At 44.4% G+C, this 12,709-nt stretch overlaps 1 protein-coding gene across 3 annotated transcripts in view; it reads left to right on the forward strand.

Moving 5' to 3' along the window:
* The first annotated feature begins 2,926 nt into the window (after positions 1–2,926).
* TMEM65 (transmembrane protein 65) overlaps positions 2,927–12,709 on the forward strand; it is a 35,963-nt gene continuing 26,180 nt past the window's right edge. Inside the window, exon 1 of one of the 3 annotated variants that reach the window (XM_081070185.1) lies at positions 2,927–3,571. In XM_081070185.1, the coding sequence (XP_080926311.1) occupies positions 3,268–3,571 (304 nt within the window). In that variant the 5' untranslated portion in view covers positions 2,927–3,267. The remainder of the gene's footprint in view (positions 3,572–12,709) is intronic. The other 2 variants (XM_081070186.1, XM_081070187.1) reach the window with 2 other exon arrangements.

The raw sequence follows: 12,709 nt of genomic DNA on the forward strand, positions 1-12,709 counted from the left end.
GTGCCATGTGAGAATTCTGCCATGCTGGAGGGGTCGTAGGAAGGCTCTCTAGTTCATAGCCCCAGCTAAGCTTCTAGATGGCCAACAGCCAGCATCAGCTGTCAGCCACATGAGTGTGCCATCTTGGATGTCCAGCCCAGATGAGCCTTCAAATGACAGCAGCTGAAGTTGGCATCTGATAAGAGACTCCAACAAAGAACTGCCCATGCAAGCCCTTCCCAAGTTTCTGAGCCACAAAATTATGAGTAAAATAAACTAGGTATTTAAGCCACTAAGTCTGGAATAACATATTCACTCCAAGAGCAGAAATAGTAAGTAACCCAGTTTATCAATCAGTTTAGAATACAGTGAGAAGCAAGGAAAAAGAGATGGGGTAGATAAACAAGCTCAGGATAGGGTATTAGCAGTGTGGAAGGACCACTGTACCTAAATTTTGTTTTATGCAATATTCATACATCCTAATTCTCTCTGCTGTGCCACTCTTCTCTGCAGATGGTGTAGTTTTAAGGGCCAGAGTGGAGAGTAGTGACGGGGGTTGGCAGATTGAAGGAGCCTGGAACCAACATACATCCATTCTGTCAAAGACATGGGAACAAATGTGTCGCGTTATAACTGTCTGGCCACTAGCTGGCTGAGTAGCTAGGGGTTTATCTGCTTTTCTTGTGCAGAGACTCCATGAGGCCATAATGGGACTGTAAGGGTGTCACTAGTATGTGGCCAATTAGGGATGATATAGTTGTCAGTCTAGAAGTAGTATGATCCGTGCCTTATTAATATTTAAAGTTCACTTGATCTCTATTTTTTTCTATCTAAAGTAGCACTTCCATTTGTCCCATCCTTTTTATCTATGTTCAACACATATCCATTTATTTTATGTATAACATATCTCATAAGCAAATTGTCTACATTTTAGTTTCTCCTATTTTCTACAGCAGAATTTGAATATTCATAAATCATACAGCAAGCCCTAACAAGCAAGCACTTAACAGAGCAGGTTTGTGACTTCCAACTAATTGGCTAAATCAAGTCACATGGCGCAGCCCACAGTCAACGCGGGATAGGTCTACACAAGGGAGTGGATACCATAAGGCATGATTCATCTGGACCAGTACTATAATAATCTATTCCTAACGTCTAGCTAGGAAATGGGTGACCTAGTTATCGAACTTTCCGCAATCTGTTCCTGGAGCCCACACACAAAACTGGTGTCCTAGAGACTGTTGGGAATGGGTTCTTAGTGAGGAGCTTTTCCAAGTCTTACTTCCCAGGCCTTACCCCAAACCCAAATGAGTCAGAATTTCTTGGGAGTAAGAGATATGGGGGAGAAGGTGGTGGTAATCCCAAGAGTCTGAGACTGATATAACTCTGCGGAGTTATTCCAGCACGCACTGGGGGTGTGGAGGGTTTCAAAGACAAGAAAGACAGTCTCTACACTCAAAGAACTTGCAGTTTCCACAGAATGAATTCTTGTCATTAAACACCAGAGGCATTACTTTCAAATTAAAAAAATAATTGTTTTCCATGTTTCTTTAAGTTAGAGCAGTGGTTCTCAAACGTTTGTGTGCATCAGTATTAACTGGAGGGCTTGTTAAAAACGCAGAGGACTGGGCCCAGCTCCCGTTTCTGATTCAGGAGGTCTGCGTGGAGCACGTGAATTTGCATGTCTAACCAGCTCTGCTGTCCGGGGACCACGCTTTGAGAACCACTGAGTTAGACCAGTAGGAGGATTTAGCGATAACTTTCCTCCCTTGACTCACATGTATTATACACCTTGCACTTATGTGTCTGTAGCACATCTACTACAGAAAAGGTCTTGGGCCGGGTGCAGCGGCAGATATAATAAGGATAGGATTAAGACCTTGATGACACTTGAGTAGATTTAGTCTCTAAGGGGATCTATTATTCTCTAAGACAGGAAGCCTAAGTATCATTAGACAGGTTCAGATGAAGCGGAGACCTCTCCCTTAGGAAAAGAGAAAGGAAAGCTTGGCGTAGGAGACTGTATGAGTTGGGTCTTGAAAGATGCGCAGGACCCGGACGTGTGGCAGTACTGGAGAATCGCGGACCAACCTTAACAAACACCCGGAAAAGGTCTGTGACACGCTTGCCCCCAGCATTAACAGTCTGCAACCTGCTGGCATCAGGACGAGGCAGGGCGTTCTCGGGGTCAAGGTCTCAGTGTCAAACCCTTGTTGGGAAAAGAGAGAGCCGGCCTCGCGCAATCTTTGGAGCTCCCCGAGTGGGTGCCTCAGGCTTGAATGTCTGGCTCAGGTCATGGTGGACGCTGACTTGGCAAAGCCTGAGTAGGGTGCTGTGACCCATCCCCCCCAACCCCCCCCCCCGTCGAGGTTTGGAGCGGTAGCGAGGCTCCCGGAGCGGCCTGGCCGGCATCCGTTTGGTCCGTGCCCGGCGAGGGAGCCCGCACGTTGGGGCACCGTTCGGTTGGAGCCGCAGATTTAGGCATGACATTAAGGCGGGGTGATAGGTTCACTACCCCGCGGAGCGAGGGGTTCAAAGCCCTTGCTCACTATTCCTCCCGCTGGATTGAAAGGTGGCGGATGCCGGCACAAGCGGTGCGCACCCTCTCTGCCCCCATTTGCACGCACAGGAGGGGATGCGGACGCGTGCACACTTTGCCTACACAGCAGGGAGTACGGCTCGCCAGCCTGCGCACCGCGCCTGCGCGGCCCCGCCCCCGCCCCGCCCCCTTCCCTCTGCCCCGCCCTGTTAGCCCGGGTACCGCCGCTAGGGGTAGCGGCGGCGGCTGCGGCCTGAGAGCGCGGCGGCTTTGAGGGCGCGGAAGCGGTGCCGAGTGGCGACGAGGGCAGGCGGGAGGGTGGGAAGACCGGCAGGCGAGAAGGGCGGCGCCGGTGGAGGGCGGCGCGGGGCTGACTCATCCCTTTGGAAGCGCCGACTGACAGACACAAACCCTCGCGGAACGCGCCCGCCCGCGCCGCTCCGCCCCGACCCGGAGGCGCCCGCCCGCCCGCACCTCCCGCCCGCCCTCTCCGGGAGCTCTCCCGGCCTGACCGCCTCAAAGTTTTTGTCGTGGGAGAGCCGGGAGCCGCTGCGGGCCGCTGGGGAGGGAACGGCGCGCGAGGCGAGGCGAGGGCGGGCTGGGCCCGGAGCGTGCATGGTGCCCGGCGCCGCGGCTGCCCGTCAGCAGGACAGCGGGGTGGGGTCGGCCGCGCCCGGCGCCTGGTAGCCGCCGCCTCTGCGGAACTCGCGCCCCGGACTGCCGCGGGGGGTCCCCGCGCCCGGCCCACCATGTCCCGGCTGCTGCCGCTGCTGCGGAGCCCGACCGCGCGCAGCCTGAGGCCGGGCCCGGCCGCCGCCGCCGCACCCCGCCCGCCGTCCTGGTGCTGCTGCGGCCGCGGCCCGCTGGCGCTCGCCGTCCCTGGGGGCGCCCCCGGCGGCCTCCGGGGGCTGGGCACGCACCCCAAGAAGGAGCCCATGGAGGCGCTGAACACGGCGCAGGGCGCGCGCGACTTCATCTACAGCCTGCACTCCACGGAGCGGAGCTGCCTGCTCAAGGAGCTGCACCGCTTCGAGTCCATCGCCATCGCCCAAGGTGAGGGGGTCGCTGCGGGAGGTCGGGGGCCCGGCCCCTGCGCTGACCCGCCTGCCCGCGGGGGCCCTGCGGCTCCTCCAGCCGGGTCCCCCGCCCCTCACCCTCGGGCCCCGCGCCTGGGACGTCCGAGCGGACGGGGGGGGGGGAGGGTCGGGGGGGGGGACACTCCGCCTCCTGAGTGTCCCCGGGGCAGGTAGGACAGGCAGCCAGGGCCCACGGTGGGCTGGGTCCTCCCCAGCCTCAGAAGCCCGAGCTCCAGCCCAAATTGCCACCCGATACTGTTTTGATTTTGTTTTGATTTGCTGCGTGCCCGCCCTCCCCACCCCTCCTGTCCCGAAGCCCTGGCTGCTTTCTCGCGAATGCGCGGGGGTGCAGGTGGCGCGCCGTGTCTCCTCCGAAAGTGCTACGGACCCGGGAGGCGAGAAGAAACTTTTTCTTGAATGCTTATGAAACAAAGACGTAATGGGCGTCCAAACGCAGAGATGCTCTTAGCTGCTTGTCTCCACACACATCCAGTTGTATTAACTTGGAGCAGCCTAAGGAAACAGTGTCCTGGGAAACGGAAAGAATGGATCACACCAGCAACTACGGATCCATGCTTGCAAGCCCAGGGAGGTTGATTGCTGCTCTACTCAAACTCCAGTTGTTGTTGTTTCCCCAGGGGTTAAAAGAATGAAGTCAATAAGGTTTTGTTTTTTTTTCCAGCACTATGTGGCTCTACAAGGAAAAGCAGGCTTCTGCTCAAAAATAATTGGGAAGGGTGAAAAGCAAAGTTATTTTTAAGCGAGCATGTTAAAATGTGATATTTTTAAAACCAGTGCAGAATGCTGGTAGGTCAGAATTGGAGTCCATTGAAAAAGCTAAAAATGCAGAAAATCAAAAAGGTGAAAGGAGCAAAAGATGAAATGATTTAGTGCTGAAATATTTTTGCCGTTTAAATACGGTAATACAGGCAAACTACATTGCGACTATTTTATATTACAGTCTGATGTATTTGAAAGTTAAAGAGTGTACTCTCCCGTCCCTAGGCACATAAACATTCCATAGACTCCTTCTGGTTAGAGCACATTGCTTTGGAACATGGCATTTGATTTGCCAAAGGCACTGGAAGGTGTTTCTTTGGCCTGTGTACAAGAATGGGGGAAGGATTTATCTCCCTCATGTAAGCATGAGTTTATCTAGACTACTTCTTCAGAAACTTTGTATTAGTTGTGCCTTTTAATGGCTTCCCACACCCCACCCCTCAGTTCAGGGAATTGTGGACCAGTGTTTAGTATTGGGTGATTCCAGACATTGTCTACTCACAGTGCTTTTACAGGAAAAGTGTCACATCACAACCAATTCCACTTATTAACTGTGTAATCATTATGTGTTAATATGAAGTCATAATCAAATACTAGCATATTGGTAAGCTATGTGCTTACACGCAGTGTGACGGTTTAAAATACTCAGCTCTGAAAATGAGCTCCTTGACAAACGATATATGCTTCAGATGCTGAAGCGTTCATTTTAGGAATCTCTCTCCCTAGGCAAGACTCTTTGAACACACATTTGACCTTTTCTAAGTAGTTTCTTGGAAATTCTGCATTAATGTTGTTGCACTGTAGGAGGACGCTATTAGTATAATTTAGGACAATTCTTGAAGAGCATGGGCTGCAATACAGCTGGGTAAATGTTACCTCGCACCTTGTTGTAGGACATGCCAGCAGTATTGCAGTAGGCATGCTAACATGTCCAATGAAGATAATATTTTATAATTTAACATGGTTTTCAGTATTCTGGAAAGGACCTCTAAACTTCAGTCCGTGGAGATCAGTTAGCATTAATTATACTTAATAAGTATGTAAGTTATAGGAGGAAGAAATTAGTAATTTGTCTTTGTTCAAGATAAATAGGCAAGGATACAGGAAATAATATGTAGTCACGTGCTCATTTCCTATTTAGAAGTTAAAGAACTTGAGGGTTTAAATCAACCATTTTTTGCCAGTGTTGATGTCTAAATTATTGCCCTTTGATTCAAATGACACTAATTGATACTACTGCTTTACTGTTTGGTAGTCTTAGTGTTCCTTATTGTTTTCAATATCAATACATAGAGTTATTGTGGAGATAACTGGGATTGTCACTAGTAAATTACCTTATTCTTGAATAATTTAAGGTAAAGAGGATTTTATTATGTGCTGAATGCATACAGCTCATTTCATTGCTGAAATCAACAATTTTCCCCCACACAAATGAAAAATTCCTGTTTTTCTTTCACTGTACCTTTTTGAGTGTTTTTTAAATACCCACTCGTGCTAAATGTATGTGTACTTAGTGCACTTTCTAATGAAATAAATTGTGTTAAAAGGGCTTTTTCTTATAGGAAACCTTAAGTGTTCTTGGAAAGGGTGTGTGTATGATTTCATGAAGTGTTTAGGATTTGGTGTGGAAACATTACACGAAAAGAAATCATCCATGCTTTGATATGGCAGTGAATCTAATGCTGAAATTTGGTACCTTTTCCCGTATCTTTCTTGTGTGTTTATCATTAGACATGTGATAGAGTCTGTGGCAAGATAAAGGTTTAGAATCAATTTATAGTAGATAAGGCAGACTTTGTGGGATGTCTTATCATAGCTACACAGGATACTGTGATTTTTAAATTACAAACTGATTTCCTCTCCAATTAAAAAAAAAAGTTGACGTTGCATTCTCAATTTACCTGCTCAATCTGATCTCCTTCCATAAACAGTCCATATTTTCCAGATAGTGCATTGTTGGTTCATTGTTTTTACAAGTAGGACACTGAAGCTGACATTACTGTTGCCTTTCAGTTTTAGCTAAGATTTTTAAAACAAATTTGTTTCCCAGTCTTTGCAATTACTATTTCTTTTATCAATAATTTTTATAAAGTTGTAAATACAACCATCCCTTGGTATCTGCTGGGGGCGATTTGTTCCAGTCCCCTCGTAGATACGAGAAAATCCATGGATACTGAAGTCTCTTATATAAAATGGTACGATATTTACATATAACCTATGCACATCCCCCCATGTAGTTTACATAATTTATAGATTACTTATAATACCTAATATAATGTAAATGTTACATAAATAGTTGTTATACTGTGTTGTTTAGGGAATGAGAAAATAACAATTTGTACATGTTCTGTATAGACATAACCATCCGAGACTTAACTACATAGTACATAGCAGCAACAACGTGACATTTTTTTCCTAATAATTTTGATCTGTTTGAATCCCTGGATGTGGAACCCACAGACATGGAGGGCCAACTGTTATGGCAGTTTGGTTTTTGAAGGATGGGCAATGACATTGCTCATTGGATTAGTTATGCATTGTTACATAACAAATTACCCCAAAACACAGTGGCTTAAAACAAACGTGTTGTCTCACAGTTTCTGAGAGACGTGGGGAGGGGAAGAGAAGGAGGGTAGCAAATTGCCCTGGTTGAGAGCCAGTGCTTTCTATGAAATGCTATATAGGCTGTTTCTTCTTCAATTCTCTGCTTTCTCTCTCCTTTGCTTCCATCATTCATTGATACTTGCTATTATCAGTGTATTCTTTTTGCTTTTAGTTCATTGCTTTATTTTACATTTATTTATCTCTGGACAAGGATAGAAGAGTAACTCCTTACCTCTCTATCCAACGCCTCACTTCTCAGTAAAATAAATGAGCTTTGTGGTAACTGTTTTCCTTGATTGTGATGTCTCTTCACTTCTGAGTTCTTGATTAAATTCTACATATTAGACACTTAGAAAAATATGGCTCAGATATGTTAAACATATCAAATTAATTCACCAGTAATTAATTTGGTGTTATCCATCTCATTAGTCACTTATTGCTTTGTACAGCAATTGCGACAAGCAAATTTCTATAAACAAATTTGTGGAGAGGAAAATAGACATACTATAAAGTCTGTAACTTACACAGTTGTCCAGAAGATCAGGTGGAACTAAAAATAATAGATGATCTTGAAAGTTGGGGTGACCTGATATTGAACAATTATTAATGGAGATTAGTTCAGTTTTTCTAAAAATAGTGATGGTTTGTGTAATCACACTCTTGTATGTTTTTCTCTGGCATGTCAGTGTAAAGCCAACTGGAACAAGTAGAGACTAAATCCCTGAGTGCAGGTTTTATTAGCATTTTTTTCAAGTCAGCTGAATTAATTAGTATGTAGATTTATAGGACTCTAGCCTTGTCTTTGGTTTATGTCTGCTTTACGTTAAATGACTGCAGCCACATAAAACAAGTAGCTATATGTTAAAATATAATAACTTAGTTACCTCAAACTATCTGGTAAATGAGAGCTCTTCTAGATAAAGGACTTTGCAGGTAACAAGATGTCATTCCCTTTAAACTGAAACATTTGCTTTGATGGCTTTTGTTGGAAGCGTATTTAAACATACTGCATTTTTCTCTGTCTTAGTAAATGAGCACAACTTAGCTTCTCCTAGATGTCAGAATCCTTATTTACTGTATTTTAATACGAGAATTTCCTTTGGGGCTACTTCTGTTTGTAGACATACTCATCATCACACCACGTGCCTCTAGAATATTGTGCCATTTCAGGCGGCATGCTTTTAGACGCTGTCATCGTGCTAGTGAAATGTGCTGGGCTTGCAGTGCCCCTCCGGAGCACCGGTGCCCTCATTCATCCCTTGTTGTGGTCAACTTGCCTGCTGGGTAACGAGGTCTCCTTCTTAGCATCTCTGTTATTGTTTGTAATGTCTGCTCTTTGTCACTCTCTGTAGTAGTCTTTATTTTTTTCATTTATTCTCTCTCTTTTTTTTTTTTTGATCCCCCTAGCTTCTTAATAGGATTTAATCCTGATAGACATTTCACAGTCAAAGACCACTGTGCTCCTTTGTCTTTCCAGCTAGCCAGTTACATCTATCACATTGTTACTGATCTTTGACTTTTCAGATCTTACATTGGAGATTTTGTGAGTATTTTCGCTAACATCTGGATTATGGCTGTTCCACGGATTGTCGTTATAAGCACCTAAAAGGAAATTAACTGAGGTGTTACTATTTTTTGGACCTCAAAGTTTCAGGGAAATTTCTATTAGAATGGTTTTCTTCACTTGGTTTAGTTTAGATTTTCTGTTTTCTTTCTGAGCTTTAGGATAGATTATTTTGTCCACTGTATTATTGAAAACACTTGTACTTTTAAAAACAGCCTGGTATTTTATAACACAGCTTCTGAATTTCCACTGTAAAATGGTTCTTATATTTTGTGGAAGACATTCTATAGCTAACACAGTGGCTACTGCTGGCACCATCTTCACTATTACTTAGTGAATATCTAGTTGTGACTTAGCAATTATTAATTATATGCTGTGTGTCAAATATATGGAACTGAGTTTTCATGTATTTTGTTTACTTCTGTTGGAGAGAGAAGGAATTACCTCTATTCTATAGATTAAGAAACCGAGGCTGAGGGCTTGTCCAACATCAGTAGAGTTTTTAACTTAGCTTTGTTTGACTTTAAAACCCCTATTCTTATTATTACACTTTTCTGGATACTCACACCTGCGATTTTTAACACATGCTGGGAAAAAAGGTTATACCTTAAATACTTAATAAAAGTCACATACCTTAGTCTACCTTCTGTACGTTTGCACATTTAATACAAAAGCACCTATGGCATTGTTACTTTGAAAATAAGCAGAATCTAAGGGAAATCATTGTGCAAAAAAAGTTTATAAATTGTCAGAAAACTAGTATTTGGGACTACCAACTGTCATAAATCTTTAACCTTTACCCTAATTTTCCTTTAGATTTTTGAATGAGTTTTTAACAAAATATCAAACATACTATTCATATAGAAGTTTCCCCAACTTTCAACATTTATTTAGTTACAAATATTTGTTACTTTCCCTGCCATATAATAGACACTGTTGGTGGGGGTACACTAGTTAATTAACTTGGCCCAATACTCTCAGGCAGCTTACACTTTTGAGAGAGGAAATATGAGTAATTAAGTAAATAAATAAAATAATTATAGATAGTGTGTGCTATTAGGATAAACCTTATTAGATAAGGTGATCTGGGGAGGCCTTTGTGTAGGTGATATTGAACCTGAAAATAAAGGATTGAGAAGAAGCCAGTTATTCAGACAGCTGGAGGAAGAGCATTCTGAGAAGGAACAGCGACTGTCAAGACCCTGAGTAGGAAGGCATTGGCACGTAGCAAACATGACTGGAAGTCAGTGCACAAAGGGAACGTGGAAGGAGATGAGATGGACAGGTAGGCAGAAGCCAGGTTAGTGAGGGCCTTTCTAGGTAAACCATAGGAAGGCCATTCGAGGGTTTAAACAAGAGTAAAGTGATGGGATTTAAAGAGCCCTTTGACTGCTAATGGAGAAGAAATAGAAGGGTGCAAATGCTTAAGCTGGGAGCACTTAGCAAGCTGCTGCAATGGTCTGTGCCTGGGATGATGGGGGTTTAGACTAGGCGGCCGTGGAGACGAAGAAAAGGATATGGATTCAAGATGTTTTGACAGTGAGCTGATGGGACTAGTGTGCTGATGGGTTAGAAAGGGGCAGATAACGAAGGGAAAGGAAACAACGTGGCAACTTACTTTTCTGACTGTAGTGATTGAGTAAAAGATGGTGCTGTTAACAGTGAGGGAAAAGACGGGGGGAAATAGATTTGGGGGATGGAAATTCAAGTGTTAATGTTGGACATGTCTAGTTTAAGATACCTTTGTGGATATGAATGGAAATGTCCAGTAATTAGAGGTGTGTGTGTGTGTGCGTGTGTGTGTGTGTGTGTGTGTGTATAACAAATCTGGAAGTCACAGGGGAAGTTGGGGCTGAAGATATAAGTGTGGGAGTTAGCAATTGTATATAGATGAAGATGATGGTTCAGGAGAGAACTCAAAAACACCAATGTTTATTGGAAGGGAAGAGGAAACAAAACTAGAAGGAGATGAGGAGGGGTGTCCACAAAGACGGGAAAAGTAAGAAAATATTGTATTCCAGAAGCTGAGTGAAGAAGATAGTGGGAATGATCTGATGCTTTAGATAGTTCAAAAGGGAAGACTGGGGAAGTGAAAAAAGAAGGCCCATAGGATTTAATAACAAAAGAGACTGATGTCAGAAGCACTTTTATAAGAATTGTGTGGGAAGGAGCCAGATTTTAGTTCGCTGAGACAGATTCAACTCTTTTTTTTATTTTTATTTTTTTCCTCCTCCCCCCACCTCACCCCCCACTCCAGTTCCAGCCGTTGTTCCTCAGTCTGGTTGTGTAGGACACAGCTCCCTGGCCCAGGCTGGTATTAGGAGCCTAAGAGCAGGGGATACCTTTGTTTCCTGGGGTAGAAACCTCTAGTGCTAAAACTGCGACAGTCCTTGGCGAACTGGTTGGCCACCCTGCTTGCCCTAAGAGTGACAGTGCTTCTGCCCTTCTCACAGATTAGGCTTTTAACTCATAGGAGAGATTGCAAAACGGATCCAGGTAGAATTTCATGTCCCCTCTGCACATCTGCTTTCCCTCCTGCAGGTCTGCACCACGGCGGACACTTTCTATAGGCTCCCTCTCTTATCATTATTTGTGTCTGGTGGGATTTCTGGCGAAGGAATGTTCAAGAAAGTAGGACTCCCCGATTTTATGTGCACCCTAGTGCCTTCACACTGTCCCGCCAGCCCTCAGTCTGCCTTCACCTGTTCCCTTACTATTCTAGCTGTACCCTTCTTACGGTATCTGGTTTCATCGATCCCAAGTAAGCAAGTGCTAATGTCCCCTCTGTCCTTGTGGGTTCCCGCCTGTCTTTTGATGTAAGCCCAGCTGTTTGCCCTGTGATTTCAATCCTTTTATGGGTTTGGTTCTAAATAAATCATGAATTTGAATGTAGTTGGACTTCGTTTCACTGTGAGGGACTTTGTTTCGCTGGCAGTGCTCTCTGTAGCTCTCTACGTCAAAGTTCAATGTACATATACAATCACCTGGCAATCTTCTTGAAATGCATATTCTGTTTCAGTAGGTTTGAGGTGGGGCCTGAGATTCTGCATTTCTAACAAGTTCCCAGTGATTTCCATGCTTCAGGTCCAGGAACCATATTTTGAGTAGCAAGGTTATAGAAGGTGGTTTTGTTTTTGTTTCTAAGGTGGGAAAGAGTTGAGGTCACGTAGATAAACACAGGCATGCTTGAGTTGTGAAAGGAAACAGGCAAGCAGATGTGAAAGTGATCTCGTGGGACATTGGTGAGCTGGCAGAATTTTGTGTTTTTGTGTGAAAAAGTTCTTTCAAAAAGATCGTGGTTTAAAAACATTCTCCTACCATTTTTTCTCCTCAAAGGGGCTTCTTTCTTAAAGACATTAGAAAAAAGTGTGCATTGTTAACACTGATTTTGTATCTATACGGTAGTCACTTTTGAGGAATAAATGCTATGCATTCCTTTTTGTTCATCTCTTTTTATATCCCGTTATTACCTTGAATATACTGTCCGTTGATTAATCTGATTTTTTTCAGTGAACCATGTCCTGAGTCATACTGTTTTTTTCTTCTGCTTCATCCCGTTCTTCTTCCTGTGCTTTTGCCACTTAACTTTGTATTACTTTTTACATTTTGAAACAATCTCAAATTTAGAGAAAAGTTTCTAGTACAGTAAACGTTTTTGTTTTTGTTTTTTTTTGAGAATAAGTTGCTGACATGCTTTGTCATCCATGTCACAGGTTAGGTTCCTTGGGAGTCTCTGATATAAAGATTCACATCCAGGAAGTTTATTGGGGAGTCTGTTGGAATCCTCACCTTAGCAAGGGAAGGGAAGGAAGCCCTTTTGGGCAGAGGTAGGAGTAAAGCGATGAGTCTCAATGGAAGCCTCCGCTGACCCTGTGGAGAGTTTTAGAGATGGGATGACCTTTCAGTGTTGTCCTGAGTTGGGTGAGAGGTCTGGGGCTCTCCCTCTGTGAAAAGGAGCTGCTGGATGTGGACTTCCTTGGGCAGGGTGCAGAGCCCTGGCTGAGGCTGTCCCCAAGGTGTCAGCATGTTGACACTGCTGCCATTTGAGAAACGCCAGATATGCCGCCAGAGGACCCTAGAGAAGTGAACTTACTATATGGACACCAGTGGGGAGGTTGTGATGAAAAGGATGGCGATGTTGCAGAGGATAGGCTTCTAGTAAAAACT

Source organism: Rhinolophus hipposideros (genome assembly GCF_964194185.1).
Source record: "Rhinolophus hipposideros genome assembly, chromosome: 13".
Taxonomy (NCBI): Eukaryota; Metazoa; Chordata; class Mammalia; order Chiroptera; family Rhinolophidae; genus Rhinolophus; species Rhinolophus hipposideros.